This window comes from Lytechinus pictus, chromosome 2, assembly GCF_037042905.1.
Source record: "Lytechinus pictus isolate F3 Inbred chromosome 2, Lp3.0, whole genome shotgun sequence".
Taxonomy (NCBI): Eukaryota; Metazoa; Echinodermata; class Echinoidea; order Temnopleuroida; family Toxopneustidae; genus Lytechinus; species Lytechinus pictus.
In genome coordinates, this window is record NC_087246.1 from 4763240 (window position 1) to 4785096 (window position 21857).

The following is a 21857-nucleotide window of genomic DNA, read 5'->3' on the forward strand; positions in this document are numbered from 1 at the left end:
CTCCTCAATCTTAATGAATAAAATCTCTAACATTTTGTTAAAAGCTTCCCAGCACCTGAAACTACAAATAATATGACTTAAAAATCACTAATTACAATATGAGGAACATGTGAACATATTTTTTCACTACAAAATGCTGTCAATGAAGTCAATCAAGTATTGGTGAATTTCACCTTCAAAGTACAACTATGTTAAAGTTCTATGGACATCAAATCTACCGGTAATCATCAGTGTAAATATTGCAGTACACCTTGAACTTACTGGGCAAATATTAAGTGGTAAAATAAACATGCATTGTACATACATGTACATTCAATCGTACGCATTGTAGACTTTTGAAGTCTAAAATAAATCTTCTTGGTCGAATTTAGGAATGGGAATATGGGAAGTGTATCGTGTATAATGAAACATACATCTAAAACAAAAAATTATGCAGACTTCGCAAATATCTATTTTGACTTTTGAGACTATTTCATCAGTGATTTTTCGAACCGGCTCAAACTTGATTTATGGTCAAATTTTCAAAACAATCTTTTTTTGCATATTCTGGAAGCCTGTGATTCACTATTAAATTACCAAATATCAGATCAAAATTCATATTATTTAAAGAATAAGAGCCTATCTCAATTAAACCCCTACTTTGATTTTACAAAGCAGCCTAATCCATCTTGGTGTATAAATGTATTGTCTCTGGAATGGTGCACAGAGGTAAAAAAAAAAAACCCAACCTAGATGTTGCGCGTATGTGGTTCGTGTCGCTAAAGAACAATGCGCATGATTTTACAAATTAACCTTAACCCCCTGTTTTAGGTAAAAATAAACAGTTTCTGGAATGTACATGTATACCTGTGCTTCATTTCAAATATTGAAAAAATAAATTTGAATTGCGACCAAAATTTTGTATATATTATAAAAGAATATATGCTTGAAATTGGTATTTAAATGATTGATCGGGTTTCTTTAAAAGCCTGTTAAGAGTGTCTGAAAAACCTCCAAACTTTGAACACTATTATCTCAAAATCATGTTTTGGAGAGCAGCCGAGGTATGAGCCGGTTCGTAAAATCACTGATGATATGATGCTAACTTATTTACCCTGGAAATAATTTCCTATCAAAGTCGATGACGAAACATCTTTTTAACTCGAACCATTTGATTTCTAGAAAGATCTTATTTGCAAAGTTGAGCGCATTATCACGGGATAGATGTACAAGGCATTAGGCAATATTTTACCTTTTTATCACTTAACATACAGTAGTCCTCCATAAATATTTCGCTCATAATGAGGTTTACAATGCAAGCTTACTACATGTACATGTATGTCAGGAGATACTGCATTTTACAAGCTATGGCTATAGCTTGGTATGATGCAATTATATGTAATTATTATCCCTCTTTAATAGAGCCATTTTGATTTATGAAAAGACTGGGAATCATATCATCACAGACCAGGAAATAGTTTCAGCAGGTTTGAACAGATAATCTCTCATCTAAAAGACACACACACAAATTTTTTTTTTTAATTTAACTATTGTTTCCAGGGACATGTATGCTATTTTATGAAGATTAATTGATCTTATTGCTTACTAGCAGATTCTTCAAATTAGTTTTGGCAGTTAACACAAAGTCAGAATTCAACTTGTATCTACTAGCCTTCTCAGTTGTTGTGTGAATCTATGACTATCTTGTGTGATGAATGAATAGGAAATCCATGGGTCAAGAACATATTACAAGTGTATCATCAAGCATCAAATAAGTAGTGACAGAAATAGGGGAGAGAGACTTTTTGAACTTTTCAAAACCTATAGTCTGGACTATATTGTATGTGAACCTTGCTTCTGCCTGAACATCTCCTCCTTTATGGTTAGAGATAAAAAAAGGAAATTGATCAGTTGAATGAAACAGAAAGAATTCATACGAACACAGCTTCTGTTTTATATCTTTATCATGCAGCATACTTTTGTGTTCTACACTAAATTAAAGGAAGTTAATACAAAAGTGTGTCAGCATCACCTTTAGAGCAATGGCAATCTGGGAGATTCCTCAATTTGCAACTTGAACTTTTAAAAAGTCAAACAGGAAAGCTATGGATTCATGTGAATCTAGCTCATTTCTTCTAGCTGTTACTAATCATGTTACAGCTATCAATAGGAAATCAACGGGTCAAGAACATCACTGGAACTCAAGTGTATCAAGCATCAAATGAGTCATGACAGATATCTAGGGGTGTACTGTATGAAGCTCAATGTAACCCCCCTGCAATCATTACTACATGTAGGCTTATTAATATGCTTTTCAAGAAGATTACATAAAAATATTGTGTCATATCATTGACTTAAAACATCCATGGTCAATATCAACAAATGAATAACTGTACTTTACACCTCCATTGTATTATCATCATCAAATACTATCATTGTCAATGCCATAATCACTTTACTTTTCATGCATACTACACAGTACATGCACAATACAGCACAAACATACATGTACATGTGTACAAGCAAAAATACTAATATTAGTTTTTTTTTAATTTAACTGGATTGATTTGATTACATTCACTTCCTGATCTCAAGGAGAAATAATGTAGTCACATTTTCGCATCTCATAATATCAATGCCACACTCCAGCTATCACACTATTGTCTCTAACGCTGAAGCACATCAACTCATCTTCTCCATCCAGCGTTCACCTTCAACCTGTTCACACTGAAAGATAATTTGTATCAGAATAAAAATAACTCCAGAAACATTTTAAGGAGGTAGGCCTATTTGATTTGAATAGAGCAAAAAGTATCTGGATGTACAGTGTGGGCCTTCAATATCTTCATGATTTATGTCCTTTTTGTAGGCCTAGTTGGTAAAGACCAAAATTTGAGGTATTCAAATGATAACGTCTCACTTTTTATTCATGGCTTCTTCGTACAATGTTGGATTATTGCCAATTGTGTTTTTATTTGCACTAAACTATTCCCATAATTAAATCTTTGACCATTGGTTGTCAGCTTCATGTGTCTCAAGAAAGAAAGAAAATGAGCACTCATTACTATGCAGGCCTACTTGTATAGTGAATTTTTAGTTACAAGTCTAAAAGAAGGAGAGGAGAAGGTATCACTCATTTGTCTGCCCTTCAAGTGTGATCATAATTTGATTACAGGGCAATGTGGAAGCCCCTTCGATCTATGTCATTGAATTTCATCAGGGATAGCATATTGGAAACAACACCTTCAGTCTCAAGAAATCTCATCAAGAAACTTAATTAGAAAATACAGGCAATGGCAGTGAGATGGAGAGAGGGAGAGAGAGATATCATCAGAATGTGAACTGTTTGTTACCTGGGTAATCTGCACCTAGGAAATATTTCTTGAAAATAAAAGCATGGTGAGGAAATCATTTCTACTGTATGTAGTGAGCGGTCTCATAAAATTTGATAGCATCGATCTAGTAATCTGCCTCTTTCATGAATTTGTAGGTGTGGATCAGATGCAGATTGGATGTGGTTTATTTCAAATCATGAGAGATCAAGGATCAGAATAAGCAGCAATGTTTGGATGCTACTTTGAGGAGAACTTCATCTTGCACTCCATCTCATTTTTTTTATTCATGAACATTATTTTCAAAGAATGTCCGTCCAGACTACTTGAGAGTGAATTTTATGATTATGGATAAACATCGGATGTCACAGAACCACAAGTCTACCCTAGAAAGAATAAGGGCAAATCTTACTCAAAACATTTTCACAAACTTATTCTACACATGTTACTCTAAGCGTGATTTATAATTTGCCTTTAAAACTCCAATAGCCCATGGTAATTTCCTATTGTTTATCCATATGAAGTAAACCCCTTTAAGGAAAGAGAAACACTTTGGCCTTCATAATGTATGTACTGTAGGTAATACTCATTTCCTCTTTCACAGTTGTTTACTACTTCCATTTCAGCATAGTGATAAATAATCTAAATTTTGTTTTCATCAATCAGGTACATGTAAGCCATTGATCTTTAAGAAACGATTGATCTTTACGAAAGCCAAGAAAGAGATTCAGTCACAATTTCCATTGTCCCATTGTCCCATCTTTCAAATGAAACCAAGGTTTACTTTCAGGGACAAATATCACTTGAAATTGGACAAGTACCACCATCGCTTGAAATGTGCAATTGTAGTAATTAAACCTGATGGGAATTCTTTCAATGGATACCTTCATTACCTTGTCCTTCAAAGAAACATTGCTTATGTGTGGTAAACCTACATGTAGGTACTCAATGAAATTGGTTGAATTTGAAGAGCCAGTCGAAAGACAAGCTTCTGGGTTGATATTAATGGGGGTTGACTTTCAGAAGTACAGACAAATCAGATGTGGATTGCTCGATTATTTATACAACCCCTCCTTGAGTCTTGCTGTAATTGAACCTCTACTTTGATTGCCAATGCATCTACTTGTAGTGTAGATTCTTGATGAGAAATGGTGAGCGTGGGAGAGATCTTGAAAGTAGAGGGAGCTGGAGCAAAAGAGAGAGGGGGGGGGTAGGCAGTGAAGAAAGAAAAGTGGAGACGGATAGAGAGAGGGAATGGGAAAGACTACATGTACACATAAAACTAAGTACGCTAGTGTAATGGAAAAGATATTTAAAAAGAGAAGGGGAGGCAGAGAGAACAGGATAGGAGCAATGTAAAGATATAATGTACCAAGGCCCTACAATGTGTACAGATAGATACATGTTCTTGCTATGTTCCATTATAGTATTTAAATTGTTCCTGGCACTTACTCCACAGTTATTAAAGAAAGACAAATTCTCTACTTAATTATTAATGTAGACAAAACCAGTCAGCATTATGAGAAATGACGACAGACACCAACTGAACAAGAGAAAAAAGGTCAACAACATGCTTTCAAGAGAAAGATTACACACACGCACAAATAATTTAAGAAGATATTTTTCACTTGTACCAGTAGTGGAGATTTCAGACTTCAACAACAAAGCATGGTATGAAAAATACTCTACTCTCTATTCTATTGCTAAATCCTACAAAATTCATGACTCTGCTAATTCTTTCATAATGCACAAACAGCACATTATCTTATTTCAACATCGAAGCACTAATGCTGACAACATTCCTGAGCTTTTAATCTCCAGCGGCGAGACACAGAATCATTCAGTTCCTTTCTGTATTAGCACAAAGATGGAATAGACAATGTGGAAGTTCACTTGAGAGAAAAAAAAACTCATCTTATCTCACTCAGAACATATCAAACTCATGAACCCTGGTCATGTTTGCTTTGAAGTAGAAGAGTAAATATTAAACAGAACTTGATATGATGAAGCAGCCAATAGGGCATGCTACTGGGTTAGTCAGGCACATGGCTGGTAAGTGTTTACTTTATATTGATATCAGTCAGATGATGATGTCCTATTACATGTACATATGAATCCAGATTGCCATTCAGACATCATGTATTGAGCGCAAAGAGAAGTATTATTAATCAGGATACTGTATAGCTAGTCTGTTACAACCAGGAATCTACCTGTGCATAATACTGATACATACATGTAGCTGCATTAATTCAACAAGTGCTGATATACCATATTTTGTATTTGATGGTTAACAGCAAATTTATGCAAAGAACAAAGTCCAGAATTCATTCATTCTTTGAGCAAAGGTAAAAGGGAAGGTTGTAAGGATCCTGAATTCATTCATTCCTTGAGCAAAGGTAAAAGGGAAGGTTGTAAGGATCATGAATTCATTCATTCTTTGAGCAAAGGTAAAAGGGAAGGTTGTAAGGATCCTGAATTCATTCATTCTTTGAGCAAAGGTAAAAGGGAAGGTTGTAAGGATCCTGAATTCATTCATTCTTTGAGCAAAGGTAAAGGGAAGGTTGTAAGGATCCTGAATTCATTCATTCTTTGAGCAAAGGTAAAGGGAAGGTTGTAAGGATCCTGAATTCATTCATTCTTTGAGCAAAGGTAAAGGGAAGGTTGTAAGGATCCTGAATTCATTCATTCTTTGAGCAAAGGTAAAAGGGAAGGTTGTAAGGATCCTGAATTCATTCATTCTTTGAGCAAAGGTAAAAGGGAAGGTTGTAAGGATCCTGAATTCATTCATTCTTTGAGCAAAGGTAAAAGGGAAGGTTGTAAGGATCCTGAATTCATTCATTCTTTGAGCAAAGGTAAAAGGGAAGGTTGTAAGGATCCTGAATTCATTCATTCTTTGAGCAAAGGTAAAAGGGAAGGTTGTAAGGATCCTGAATTCATTCATTCTTTGAGCAAAGGTAAAGGGAAGGTTGTAAGGATCCTGAATTCATTCATTCTTTGAGCAAAGGTAAAAGGGAAGGTTGTAAGGATCCTGAATTCATTCATTCTTTGAGCAAAGGTAAAGGGAAGGTTGTAAGGATCCTGAATTCATTCATTTGAAAAACAACTTCCTACATGATATTATTGGAGCATGAGTAGGTCCATACTTCCACCTGGTAATACTACAAATGCATGTGTACTGTATGCCTATTTACTTTATGTTGGGCCAGTTTGTATCTATGTACAATTTGCAAATACGGTGAAAAAACCCCATCAATATTGTAGGTTCTGATATTGTCAATTCTCTTCCTTGTCTTATTCCACAACATGTATAGGCCTACCCAGAAACAGTTTACTTTAATTGCCATTTGCCAGTTTTCTACCAGCCCAAACTTTACTAAATCTTAATATACTAGCTTGATCACCCTTATTTCAAATTAATCATGAGATTCAAGAAACCCATATATCTATCACTACACAAGACAGACCTTCTAGCAGTTGAATGTGTTTTGAGGCTACCTAGTATGGATATCATATCTGAGCCAAATCTTGGATGCATCTTAGCCTTTTGTTTTGGAATAAGTGGGATAATTCACCAATAGAGAGCAACTTCGCCAATGATTCATAATCAACTTAGGTTTGTTATCTTTGGTTGAGCCTCATAAACTAGCCTGCTTGCTACTTTTCCATTTCAAACATCCCAAGATATCATTTCAAACAAATCAAGATCCCAAGATTTGCAGGATCAAACATAGGTGGATAATTTGAAATCTCAGGCTGATCACACTACACTCTTTCACATGTCCTTCTTTTTAATGTATGCTTTCAGCTGCAAATTGATTTGGCTATCACATACTACAATTTGTGGGATTATGTTGAACCATGAACCCTACTAGATCCATAGTTTAACAGAATATGAGCTGAGAAAAGACTTTGCAACAATTATGTCTGTATATATTGGGTGTCAATTTTTGTGTCTCTAACAAAAGGGCTATTAACACTTGATTTATAAGCAATTGCACAGCAAAAAACATAGGGCTGGATCAAGACTGAAGGGAGTGGAAAAATAATTTCAAAACCCCAAAAGGAGTCTTGTTGAAGGTAAATATCACAAAGTACATCGATTTCAAATGAAATACTACAAGGGTATGATTGAGTTTAATATGTAGTATGATATCCAATCTATACATGCCCCCCCCAAAAAAAAAAAATATATATATATATGCATGTATCATCTCCTGGAAAAAAATGACTAACCTTTAGTTTTGAAAGTTCGCCAAGGATCATATGCTCTGACATGTTGTCAAAGAGACCGTCTGTTGCTACTAAGATGATGTCGCCCTCTCTAACAGTAAAGAGTGAACTCGATGCTGAATGTGGACTGTGAAATACAATGTAGAAAAAAGGCAAAATCAAGATATTACAAACACTGTCTACAATAATTATTAAGTGGTGGCAAAACTGTGACGTCACCGCCATCCCCATCCCACTCACCCCCCACCACCGCTCCAAAAGTGTGTGGGTAAGCAAATATCAAAGCTTTTTTTTTCTTCTCTAATTAACAACAATCTCCTGTTATTTGATTCTTTCATATATATGTGTAACTGCAGAATAAGTTTAAGGAGATCAAGGTTAGGGAACAAGTTTGCTTTCTCCTTTCCTGTCAGCATTTTGGACATTCTGTTTGGCATTCTGAGAATCACTCTTTATTCATGTCTAAATTGTTATATCTCTCAACATTGCAAATATGTAATTCTTATCAAATATGAAAAAGTCAAAATAAACAACAATAATCATAACAAATAAAATGAGTTATAAAAAGCAACATACTTCTTACCTATCACTTAATATTGTTCGTAAGCCAGGGGGTGCTATCGATAGTTGAAACGGCGTGTTGAAATAATGCTGCTGTTCCTCTGACCGATGTACCACCCTACCAGCTCTGATGATTAGAAACCCGGAGTCACCAAGGTTTGCAGAAGCTACCGTCTTGTTGTCACTGTCAAATATGACAATGCAGGCTGTACTACTCCCTGGTTGGTAATTAATACAAAAAAATAATAAAATCACGGTTAAAATCATTAACTTCTCCAACAATAATTAGTGCATGTGGTACTACATGTACATGCAAATTTACATATGAAACATTAAACAATGAAAAATTTAGACATCACAGCCCACAATTACAAACAGATACTGCGACATCCTTTCATTAATCTGAATCCCTTTAGGTGAATGCTTTTGAAATAATGGTACATTCTTGTCAACCTGAAAGCTTGGTTACTACATGAATAGCAACTGGTGATTTCATGTATTGTTGTTTTTCATTTCATCAAATATAAATTTGAGTAGCTTATCACAATGTACAAAGGAAAGAAAAACTAAATGCATAAACACAAATACAGATCCCATAAAGTTACAGAAACAGAAAATTAGAAAAACAAGTGATTTAAATGGACCCCTTTCCTGAAGTTTGCTTAATACTGGTTGATATATTAATTTTCTTTAATTAATAAAGTTTGTAAAAAGTAGAATTCAATTTGGATGGACAAGTTAGCTGCGTTGACCAACAAACAAATATCCAAGATAAAATTTAGAACTTTGCTCATTGCCAATGCTAAAGATAGATCTTTATTGATTAAAGAAGAAATCACATTCCAATAGACAACGATCAAATAACAAAGAAGCTACCAAGTTTATTTCATTCAAATCAATAGATCAATGACTATTGCTAAATATCATCTCTCATCTCTGGAGTTATTTCTGAAATAAGCAAGAACTGTTGCAAAATTATATAGTCAGCCGAGAACTGTGATGCACCAACCCTGAGGTACCACATGAAAATCAACCATTATGGTGAATTTCATATTTATTTTTTTAGGGCTGTACCTTGGCTCCAAAATAGTATGACATTTTTTGTTGTGCTCTATTAATATTCATAAATCATAATGCAATCATTGCACTCTTGCCACATTCATTGTTTACATTACCAGTGGGTACAGTGCATCATACATCAAAACAGCCATATATTCTTTTTAAAATTACATTCTATTCTGTACCTGTTGTAAATTGACAAAAGTTAAAGATTGTAAACCTAACTACATGTATGATATTCAGGGGCCCAAAACACAAAGCTAAGCCTTAGCAATTATGGTAGAACATTTTTTTAAACAATTGATTGCATTGACTACAATGTACAGTTAATCGTGAAAATCAAGCATACAATTAATCAATAAAACTTTGCATTATAGGACCCAGGGCACTGTATTACAATTTTGTAATAAATTGATCCGATCAACCAAAACTATGGAAAGCCAGCAACGACATAGCATGTTTTTTTAACAAATTCTAGATGTATGATGTATACTATATTGTTGTCATGACAATTTAGTGTGCTTCCTCTTTGTGTAATTAAGGATCGTGCAAATTTCCTGTATGACATTAAATGACAATGATGGATTTCTATATGGTTGATTGGATCAATCACAACACTTTGTACGCAAATCCTGGTTGAAAATACAGACTTTATTTCAGGCTTTGTAAAAATAAGACAATTCTCAATTGTACTGAATGATTGAATCTAATGGAGATGCCGTTGTAGGCACTTGACTTCTCTGAACAGATTATAAAACCAATGACGCAAATTCAAAAGGTGGTTTTGAATATTAGAAAGCATCGAACAATTAATGCATGCTATTGCAACAGGGCGCAAAAGTTAAATGATAGCAATTTTATCAACACTAACAGTGACTCAGTAGATTCAAAACAGTGAGCTCATTAAATTTAAAACAGTGGACTCATTAAATTTAAAACAGTGGGCTCATTAAACCTCTTTTTAGGGACAAGCATCAATAATACGCTGTGATAAAAGCTTGCATAAAATATTGAACCCTTTCTCAACATGCTGAATAAAGCATTAATGTAAACCATGTTACAAATTATGAGGCCATCCGCCATTGTCACTAGTTCAATGTACTGGAAGAAATGACAGTCTTGTTATTGATGACACTCAAGCACAGGTAAAAGTATTAATTGAAAAAGGAACTGCAAATATCCCCAGCTAATCTGCTTGTTATTTCCACACCCTTGTACACAACCCTCGTTAAAGATGACAGACTTGTGCAGTGTGCACCAGTCAACCTGAACTTTCAAAGTTCAGTCATAAAAAAACAACACTTAACACTGACTTAACTACATGTAGCACATCAATGATGTGGAGCTCATCCGGCATCTTGTAACGAAATTTAACACAATTTTTAATTTCAGCCCAGTTGACACTGTACATAGTGAATTATATTGGTGCCATTAATTGAGGAAACAGAATTGAAATTGACGAAGAAATGATAAAGAAGCACTTTTTGTGATTTATGATTAATTTTCATATTTCATAAATTAGCATGAATAATTTTCAAGTAAAAATTTCTAAATTCTTTTCTATTCATTGATGAACCTCATGTAGCTCTCAGATGGAACCAAAAACAAATAAAAATCAGTCAACAAATAAATAAGCATTTTTTGTGAGTTTTGAAAAATATTTTTAAATTAGCATATATTTAATGAGTTTCAAAATTCTGTGTAGAAATTTTGTATCCCCACCTAGAGCATCAAGCAAACAAAATAATTTTCTAGTCAAAATTTCGAAATTCTGTGTGGAAATTTGGTGACCCTGATGTAGCTCTACCAGATGGATGAAAAAAATATCAAAATTTGTCAACAAATAATAAAAGAAGAAGCATTTTGCGTGATTATGAATAAATTTTGCAAAATTAGCATAAATAATTTTCTAGTCAAAATTTCAAAATTCTGTGTAAAAGATTGGTGAACCTCATGCAGCTCTACCAGAAGGAAGAAAAAAAAAATCAACAAATCAGTCAACAAATAAAGAAGACGCATTTTCTGTGATTTATGAATAAATTTCGCATAAATTAGCATAAATAATTTTCTACTCAAAATTTCACAATTCTGTGTAGAAGTTTGGTGAACCTCATAAAGTTCTACCAGATAGAAGAAAAAGAATCAAACTCGGTCAACAAATAAAGAAGCATTGTATGTGAATTTTTTAAAACACGCATTAATTAATTTTGCATAAATTACCATAATTTTCAACTCAAAATTTCAAAATTCTGAGTAGAAGTTTGATGGACCTTCCGGCCGGATGAGCTAAAAAGGAAGACAAGACAAGGAGGCAAAATTCCACAGAAGAAAGTCTCATAACTGTAGACATGTACATTGTGATGTCAAAATATTTTGTACATGTAGATACGCATGCTCAGCCTTTAGTGTGGTATGTTTGGTATGATTCACACTACCAGCAAAACTTTATTGAAGGTTACATGTGATTTTAATGGAATGCTATAAAACTAATGATGATGGAGTCTAATGAATAAACTAAATGAAAGTTTACCAAGAAACTTCTTTCCCCAGTATTTCTTAAATCTACTGTCTGATTAACTCTATCTCATAATAGTCAATAAACCATTGATGGCCCACAAGGGTCAACCTCTCAATGAAATGTAAATATTATGGAGCTGACTTCTTTTACATGATCATTCACTCGAAAAATTTCTAAAATGGCACACAATACATCATGTCCTGTAGATGGGAGGTCCTCAAGTGCTTTCATTTATCTTTCAGTCTAGGAAAGCTTTCTTGAACATCTTGTATCATACCACTCTTTCACCAAGAACCATAAATATTGAAGAGCATTTCCTCCCTCTTTCAAGTATCATGACTCAGTGACCATGTTTCCCCACAATGCACCTGGGGACATCCCTCTCCCAGCCCCCTCTCCTACCCACCACGATATCATCATGTTGAAGAGTATGAATCTACCAATATCATGCTGAAGTGTGTCACATGTAGCCACTTCCTGGTTGGCTGAAACATTTTGTGATGTTGCTGAGAAGACACCATCATAGTAGGAGCAGGAAGAAATTAAAGTGAAATAAACTTGATTTCAAAATGCTATTAAGAGAAAATTCTAAAGATACTATTAAAATTGGTTCAAAGAGCGTTTGAAAAGAATTCTTTTCTTCGCAAGTCACAACCCATCTTCCAATTGACAATGTTTCAAAATGGCAGGTTTTAGAGGGTGACTCTAAGGGTAAATTGCCAATTTGTCTACTGCCAACTCGTCCATTGGTCTAATATCCATTTCATTTTCATTCATTTTGCACAATTTAACACTTAGTCCAATTAAACCAAATGGTGTATGGACTAAATGGCTATTGGACCAACTGGTTACCGGTATTAGACGGAATGGCATTAGACTAGAAAGTAGACCATGTGGTGAGTGGACGAACTAATTGTAGACTAAATGATAGTAGATGAATTGGCAATTGGACGAATTGGCATTTACAAATTGGAAATAAACCACTCTAAGCATCTACGCATCTACATGTACCTCCATGCTCTCTTACATCTTGTAGAGAAAGTTCATCTCGAGTCAACTCACAATTCTCTGTACAAGTATAATTCATTATTTGAAACAAAATGTTGAGTTGCGATCACGATTTTCAAATCCCTTTATACAAAGCGATGGGGAGGGGACATCTTCTGGATCTACTCTAGATCTACTCCTGGGTGGAGGAAGTAATATAGTACCTACCCATAAGAGGTGCCTTGTGCTCTAAGAGCTCTTGGTAGCTTGTGGCGATGATAGCGACGGGAGCATGAGGATCAAAATGACCCTCCTTGACAATCCGTTTGCACATCTTCATCAGTTGGCAAGGAAACTGAGATGGATCAATGCCATAGTCTCTCCATCCCCCAACACCATCAGCAACACCTTCACATAGAGAGAATGAACATAAGTCACTATTGAGTTCTAAAATCTTTGCGATCATTAAATAAAATAAAAATTGTTTGAGATCAATACACATCTAATACAATGTAATAAAACTACATTTACATGTATGTGTACAACATGTTTGCACCAACATCATTATGACTATTTTAATGAAAATTTTTCATCGTGAATTGATCATCATGTCAATAACCAAAATAAAATATTTCTGAACTATTGTGTCATTGATCCCCAGTGACAATAATCATCATTAGTGGTTAAGACTCTCGTCTTTCAATCTGAAGGACGTGGGTTTGATTCCAAGCCATGGCATGTTTTCCTTCAGCAAGAAATTTACCCACATTGTGCTGCACTCAACCCAGGTGAGGTATGTAAATGGGTATCGGCAGGAAGTAATTCTTCAAAAAGCTGTGCGCACCGGAATCGTTACACTAGGTTAACAGAGGTAATATAGGAGCGCCTTGAGCACCTAGCAAGGTGGATATGTGTGAGCACTATACAAATCCTATATTATTATTTTATTATCATTATCTCCTCATTATAAAGATTTAACTCCTAATTCACCACCACCCTCATCATAAATAACACTTTACACATACATGTAACTTTCTTATTCCTGGTTCAATTTCTTTCAACTTCCATTAGTCTGTTTTTCTAATTTTTCTTGTTTCACACAAATAATTTTATTACTAAGGCTGGATTCCCCATAACATCTCTAGCCAAGGGTGTTGTTCTCATTACGCTTTCTAAAACTAGTATACTGGAAACCGATTCAGGAAACCAGTTTGAAAGATCACTTTGCTAGCGTTCCCACTTGATCACACAAAAGTGGATTTCAAAATCACTTCACACAAAGCGATCTTGTTGCTATAGAAACGCTCTCAGTGGGGTGACGCGATTCACGCAAAATTCGAAACCGTGTGGAGTAGTGCGCTCAAAACGTGCCAAGATCGCTTCCCGAAGAACGGTTGTGTCCTCACTTACGCTAAAACCAGTTTAACGAGGCAAAGCGATCTTGAAAACTACATCGCGAGGTGGTTTTCTGAACCGGTGTGGAAGATCGCTTAGACCGTTCTCACTACACATAAAACTAGTTTCTACTAAAATAGTTTCTAAACTAGTTTTAGGAAGGTAGTGAGAACGGTGTCTATATTATCATCAACAGTGCCACCTTCATTCTCATTGTAACATGTGAAATCATGAAAGTGTTGGAAAGTTTAGTTGTGTATCTTGTATTCATAGACTGCAATCAACAATTTTGTACATGAAATCTCTTTGATACATTAAATGCAAAATATGTGCATTAAACAACAACCACAAAACATGGCGATCTTAAATTTACATGTAGTCCAACAGCATGGATGTAAATATGTGGAAGCTGGGACAATGTCACAATATCAACACTGTTGTTTTTCACATCAAACTGTGCTGATTCCTCTGACTGATTTGTGTGTGTGTGCGCGTGCACACGCCAAACGAGCATTAGAATCATTAATTTATTTTTGCTTTCACTTTCCTATTTTAATGTGCAGTGCACCTTGCCATTATTACATGTTTAGGCATTGCTTTAAAAATATGATAATCAATGTTACTGTTAGACAGTATATTTTTATGTAGACCTACGTTTACATTTAATTAGAGTGAAATCACTGAATGTGGCTATACATTGGGATTTATACTAAAAATAATTATGCAATGTCTTTCATCATTGCATTAGTAAACAGAGAGCACCCTGAACTAATAACTACTGGAATTCATTGGATTAAAGGGGAAGTTCACCCTGACAAATATTTATCGTAAAAACAGCAGAAAAATAATAAAAAACATTGCTGAAGGTTCGAGATAAATCCATCTAAAAATAAAAAGTTATCATAATTTTAATCATTTGATTTATGGCATCATATGCGAGCAGCTTTCCTACATCATATGGTAAAAAATCAAATTGAAATGTCATTTTTTCAGAACATTAAAAATGTTTTTTACTGTACCTTCAGTATATCAATAGACAATCGTTTCACACCCATCTCTAAAAAGAAAACAAAAATAAAGTCACCACGAACCATTACAAAACTTGAAATTTAGGCATTTTCTATTACATAACATATGGGGAAGCTGCTCATTGATGTCACAAATCAAAAAAATTCTAGTAACTTTCATCTTTAGTTTAATGGATTTTCCTCAAACCTTCACCAGTATTTTTAAAATTTTATCTGCAATTCTTACAACAAACTTCTCAGTGTGAATTTCCCCTTTAACAAACCATTTGGAACTAAATAATTCCCTAGATACATGTACATGTAGGCTTACACGCCTCACAGATAAAACAATGCCTTGGGTAAGCCAGTAAGACTAATTAAAAAAAGATATACATGTATGTACCCGGTACATGAAATGGTGAAGCACTTGACATTAAAACAAAACAGATGATTTGCCTTTATAATACATTACACACTTTAACTACACTGGTCACAGCCCTTCCTCCTGACACATTTTTACTCACTACGCAATAGTAGTAAGGTCAATGGTGTGTGTACCCCTGAGGGGAGTTCAGAATACTGAGCGCTATGAAAGTCACCTTCAGGTGAATAAAGGCTGCCCTCGTGTGGAGGCCTTGAGGAGAACATGAACAATAAGATGAAATGGGAGATCAGATGAGTGTGCAGGGGGATTTATTGATTATTGGTGCTTGTTTGTGAATTGCAAAATACACTACGGAAAGTTAGTTATTTCTACATGTATACTACTAGTACTCGCATTTCTACTGAATTTCAAGTATTGTCATCTACTATCAAATGGAGGCTTTATGTACTTTATTTGTTCATGTATTACATGTAAATGTGTACCGGTATTCACATTCACTGTAAATAATTTTCATGTAATAATATCGAAGTTGTGAACAAAATAAGTTTCCGATATGGATGAATAAAGATGAACTTTGAACTTTGAAAAAAAAAATCAATCATGCAGATATATTACACATAGATCTATCAGAAAAAAAGAGCAGGCCTGCATACTGTACATGCAGAGTTCTTTTATTTGATTTTATAGTAGGACTTTGAAGAAAAATAATAAAACTACTGTATAGAGTAGGGTCTGTCAAAACATTTCTATTTTTATATCCTTCAGTTTGTATTATTAATCATTTTTTGTCATATTCTTTAATCAGGCAAAGTCAGTGGGAAGACACTGTAAAAAAAATGACTATAAGGGAACGGCAAAAAATATATCTGGAAAAAAGTGTGAGAAAAGTCCTGCCCTATATTTGCTAAAATGTCAGAAAAATCCACATTTCATATCAATGAAATGCCTTCCCAAAGTATTTAGTTTCTCAAGAATGGTTTAAGAAGTCATTTATAAACAATAAAGAAAGAAATTATATTCAATTTTGGCTAGAAAAGACACAGCTTCGAAAGAAACTAAGTATCAACACACATACAAATGCAGTATGTGGGACTGTACTGTACTCACCTAGATGGGTTTTTATGTGTATTAATTCATTTGAAATTTGGTCTTTTTTAGTCAAAAGAGAGGTCATAATTCCTCTTTCTAATGCTTCCAAATAATAAGGGTACACCAGATTTTAGCAATATGGACTGTAGTAGGGCATTTCAATGGTGTTAAGTGACTTTGACTTAGATTTACAAAGTTCTGCACATGGAAGATTTCTTAGCAGCAGCATTTCGTATCGCAGCTACGTCCGTAGGCTGCTAGTTGCAATGGCTTCATGCCGTACATGCATATGCCGGCGCCAGCGCAACCGGCCTGATATAGCTAATGTATTGTCATGACTATGCAAACTTTGTGTGTGAGTGTATTTGTGTGTAGATTGAAGAAAATGTCCGAAGACGATCTGGCTTGCAATTTGAACTGTAGAAAGTTGATAAAAATGCATGCAAAATCAGGAGAAAAATTGTGCTACTTTAAAAATTATTGGTTGCCCAATTTGGGCCACCAAAACTTATCATTTTTCAATAATGGTTGCCCGAGGTCAATTTCTGGTGGCCCCGGGCCACCGCTTATGTCGAGCCCTGCCTCAATTAAAGAGATGGTCCAGGCTGCCAGCTGGAGATATTTATATCTCAATAAATACAAAATAGAGTAAAATTCACAAAGCAAAATGCTGAAATTTAATCAAAATCGGATTAAAAAAAAAAAACCGAAATTATTGAATTTTAAAGATTTGCAATATTCCGGTATAACAGTTTTAGGCATGACTTTATGAATATTCAGAATTACATGTAGGTGGGCTAATGATGTCATACATGTATCCCCACTTGTTCTTCTGTATTTCATTATATGAAATTAGGTTTAGAGGTCTATTAAAAAATTTTCTACCAAGAAATAAAACAATTGGATTGACAATTAACTGATTAAGTGCATTAGTTATAAATTTATTGCCTTAACTTATTTCATCATAATGGAGACACGTACACATCATTTACACATGAAAAAATGAAACATTTATTAATATTATTTCAGGGGGTAATAAAAAAAAAAGGAAAGGGGGGATGTGACATCATCAGCCCACCTAATGGATATTCATGACGATGTGCATAACTGTTTCACAGAATATTGATAAACTTTAAAATTCAATGTGTCAATAACTTCTGTTATTTGTTATCTGATTTTGATGAAATTTTCAGCACTTTCATTATGCTCTGTAAATTTTACTCTCTACCTTAGCAGTCTAGATCGAGGCCTATTAAGATTTTCAGGCGCTAGTGTAGTTTTGCACCTCCCCGTTTAATGGTTTTCAAACATGTACAATCTCACCCTAAATAATTCACAACCTAAAATACTTGCATCTGAGCCTCCAAAGTCCAGTAGAAGTTGAATATTTGCTGTTTTGACAATTTTTTTTACAAAGTTTTACACCTATTTCGGAATCACTGCACATAAGCAGTCGGTACGCGTACAGTACGTACCACCTAGTGAAGTGCAAGAAGAGCGAGTTTTCAAAAAGATTTTTTTCCCCTCTTTCAGCTTGCACCAAGTATTACCGTAGTGGTTGTGCAGAGTTGGTTAATGTTTGTTGTGTGAAGGTGTGTGTGGGGTGTGCGTGTGTGTGCTTGTTTGAATGAAATAAGAAATGTGAAAAATGTGAATACACGTAGATTTAGCGATGAAATAAGAAATAATAATGTAGACCCTTGTTTTGAACTCTAGGTCCCACCCTGCCCTCCCCCACTGACAGAATTTCTAATTGGTCACTTTTGCAGAAAACATTACGAACTGACGGTTAAAAATTATTTTTTTATGCTTACCACCCCCCCCCCCCCCCCCCCACCCGCTCATCAGCTCTTGAGCGGCTTTTTGTGACCTCTTTACGCTCAAGTACTGATTCATGCCCACGTTTCTCAACGGGTAGGGAAGCTGGTCTCCGCCACCTCCCCCCCCCCCCTTCACAAATCCTGGATCCGCCTTTGATATACATGTATATAAATCTCAGCACCCCGGTGAAAAAAAATTGTTCCCAGGGCCTTGGCTCTCTCTGCCACTTTTTATTGTTTTTCCATCCGACTGCACAAACATAAATATTCATTTGTATATAATCAACCAATCATAGATGAACATAAGCATGGATGAGTATAACTTTAAGGAACCAATCAGAAATCATCAAAGTTATACGAAGGGTAAACCTAAATGGATATCAGGTGCAGTTAGTGTGCGAGACTGAGAGTAATGACATACACGTAATATGATCACCTCCCTGCATGTAGTGAGTGTATGCGCATGCAAACAAAAGGATGAAATGTACATCCCAGGTGGTATGGATGGAGATGGTAGGCATGTGAAAAATTGAAAAATGTAATCTACTAGCATGAAATCAACATAGCATACAATCAACATAGCATACAATTGTAAACTGAAGGAAAGTTCTCTGACCTAGAGTTCAAAACAAGGCTCTACATTATTATTTCTTATTTCATCGCTAAATCTATGTGTATTCACATTTTTCACATTTCTTATCTCATTCAAAAAATCACACACACGCACACCCCACACACATACCTTCACACAACAAACATCAACCACTCTACACAACCACTACCGTAATACTTGGTGCAAGCTGAAAGAGGGGAAAAAAATCTTTTTGAAGATACCATAGAAAAACTCGCTCTTCGGCGACAATAGTCAAATATGACTAATCGCCACTCAAACCAACATAAGAAGAACTTCTTGCACTTCACTAGGTGGTACGTACTGTACGCGTACCGACTGCTTATGTGCAGCGCTGAGCTTGATCAAGAGACCGAGTGATTCCGAAATAGGTGTAAAACTTTGTAAAAAAGTGTCAAAACGGCAAATATTCAACTTCTACTGGACTTTGGAGGCTCAGATGCAAGTATTTTAGGTTGTGAATTATTTAGGGTGAGATTGTATGATGGGGGGACCTAAAGCTACGCACTTTGTTTTCAAACAGTAAAAACTATCCCAATTTTAATATTTCAACAAATATCTTTCACTAATCTGTGGCAAACATTCTAAAGATCATTAACCAAGAAGAAAATATCGCAAAACTCACTAATACGAAAATCCCGCCATGTTTTCCGAACACCTCTTGATTTCGCCACCCGATGTAGAAGGGGTCCTAAAGCTACGCACTCGATTTATCATGCAAAAAAATAGTATTTCCTGTGCCTCAATTTCTAAAATATATTCATATTAGTATAGGAAAAAATGAAATTTAAGCGAATATAACTCCAAAATTCCAAACAGTTGTTGGTTTCTCTGCATTTAGAGATTTACTGCAGCCACTGTAGAAAAATTTGAATAGGAATCGTTCGTCACTCTGCAGTCACAGTTCCACACACAGAGTGCGCATTTGCCATAAAAACTGTATGCGCGATGAGTGGTGCGTAGCTTTAGGACCCGCGCAGCTTTAGGACCCCCTGCCATACATGTTTGAAAACCATTAAACGGGGAGGTGCAGGTGCGAAACTACACTAGCGCCGATTTTCATCCCAGGGCCAGACCATCCATTAACTAAGTTTAAGTTTAAGCCGTTTTTTTTTTTAAACAAACTGATTTTCATCTTGGCCCACACAACTTACCAAGGACATCGAATCCTTTGTACTTGGCTACGAAACATGCATCATCTCCAAACATTCCCTGTTTGAAGACACGGCTGTTCACATCTGCAGCGGCATCATCCTTCGAGAAACCGCATGATGCGGTAACCAGGCGCATTCGTCTCGGATCCCTCCTGTACTCGATGCTCCTACTCGCATCATACGGTACATATCCCATCACAGCACGGGCAATTTGGCGCCCATAAACCAAAACTGACTGCATAATTCCGTAGATTAATATCTACTCCTCGAGAAAACATTCGTAGATTTTAGAAAACTTTGAGAAATAGGAGCTAAATCACACTACAATTCCAAGTGATCATTGTCACACTTCCAGCCACATGCATCGCCATTTTGCCAGTCGTCGGCTATAGCCGGCCTATAGTATACAAATAATGCATGCAGCCGAGTGCGTTAGTGGAAATGCAGAGCACGCGAGGTTTCTTTAGATAGGAGTCGCACTGTGCACGAGCCGCTTGCGGCGAGTGCCCAGTGTGCTCCATCTGAAGAAACCGAGCTTTCTCTGCATTTACTTTTACGCACGACAGAGCAAGTGCATTATTTGTTTTATAAAATAGCAACACAGAAACAATTTTTTAAAAAGTTACAGTACAGTTTTGTTGGACTTCTACCGCACTGGTTTGCTCGAGCGTGCAATGTCAATTTTCGTTGCACACCTTTTGCACTACCGTGCTGCAGTGCACAAAAAAAGTTGGATGTCATGTGACGCGTATTGACCAATCGCGATGCTTGAAATAATACAGCTATTTTATAATGTTTATCAATTACGTCATATGCGTGGATGCGAAATAATAAAGGAGCAAATGGGCAAATTGTTTATGTAGGCCCCATTTGATGGTGTTTAATCATTCGAGAAAAATACATTTGTAGGCCTATATCATAACGGAGATTTGATTATTTGTTTAGATACCCCTACATCTAAAGTCGACCTATCCGACATAAGCACTCCCCCCCCCCGGGCCCCTGCTACCACTCTGCGACTTGCTGCACAGGAGGCCGAGGCCGAGGAGGAACGTGCGAGCCAGAATGTTGCCGCCATCTCGCGGTAAAAACATTAGAACTAATAATGAGCCTAGCCACGGTGGTGCAATTTTGATAAAGTTTTTAGAATTTTTAGATAAATCTCCAACGTTTGCAATGAATCGATACTGAATATTACTATTAGAGAACCATGCCCCCCCCCCCCTCTAAAAAAATATTTAGAGTAAGAAAAAAGAAAATAAAATGGAATGAGTGATATGAGTCTCTGCATGTCCCGTAAAATGTCAAGTCCGAATATCATTTTTTTTTAGCTCGCACTTCTCGCTTGCATTATTGAAATTATTAAAATTAGTAAGATATATATCATTGTCAGCGATCTCTTGAAGAGCCTTTGAAATGTATTATCATTGCTGAGGTCAGTTTGTAATAGGTCCATGGCAGGGGCGGATCCAGCTTCCGCCGATAGGGGGGGGCCGAATTTTTTCACCCATATTTTCCCGATCGGCCACTCAAAGTTTATTTTTGTTTGTTTCTTTGAAGGGGTTGTCCCAGTGGCGTAATGAGTCAACAATTTTTAGGGGGCTCGATATGGCGTATCGCGTAAAATTAAGTTGCGAGCGAGCAAACATTTTGACATTTTTATTTCAAAATCCAAGTTCGTGGTAAATTTTGACATAATATTTGAAAAAA

At 35.7% G+C, this 21857-nt stretch overlaps 1 protein-coding gene across 1 annotated transcript; it reads right to left on the bottom strand.

Annotated features, from left to right (window-relative positions):
* Positions 1-1519: 1519 nt before the first annotated feature.
* LOC129254960 (protein phosphatase PTC7 homolog) lies at positions 1520-20847 on the bottom strand. Its single transcript, XM_054893510.2, has 4 exons — positions 20148-20847; positions 12895-13074; positions 8125-8320; positions 1520-7668 (listed from the first exon to the last, which is right to left on the bottom strand). Exons 1-4 carry the CDS (start codon positions 20386-20388, stop codon positions 7470-7472), a joined length of 816 nt encoding a protein of 271 aa, XP_054749485.2. The 5' UTR covers positions 20389-20847; the 3' UTR covers positions 1520-7469.
* Between the last annotated feature and the right edge of the window lie 1010 nt (positions 20848-21857).

Bases quoted from the DNA above. Each gene is read 5' to 3' on its own strand.
- LOC129254960 (XM_054893510.2), bottom strand. From the start codon at position 20,388: ATGCAGTCAGTTTTGGTTTATGGGCGCCAAATTGCCCGTGCTGTGATG. The intron at 13,075-20,147 runs GTAAGTTGTGTG...CTCTATGTGAAG, and splicing joins CAAAGGATTCGATGTCCTTG to GTGTTGCTGATGGTGTTGGG. The intron at 7,669-8,124 runs GTAAGAAGTATG...TGTATTTCACAG, and splicing joins CGAACAATATTAAGTGATAG to TCCACATTCAGCATCGAGTT.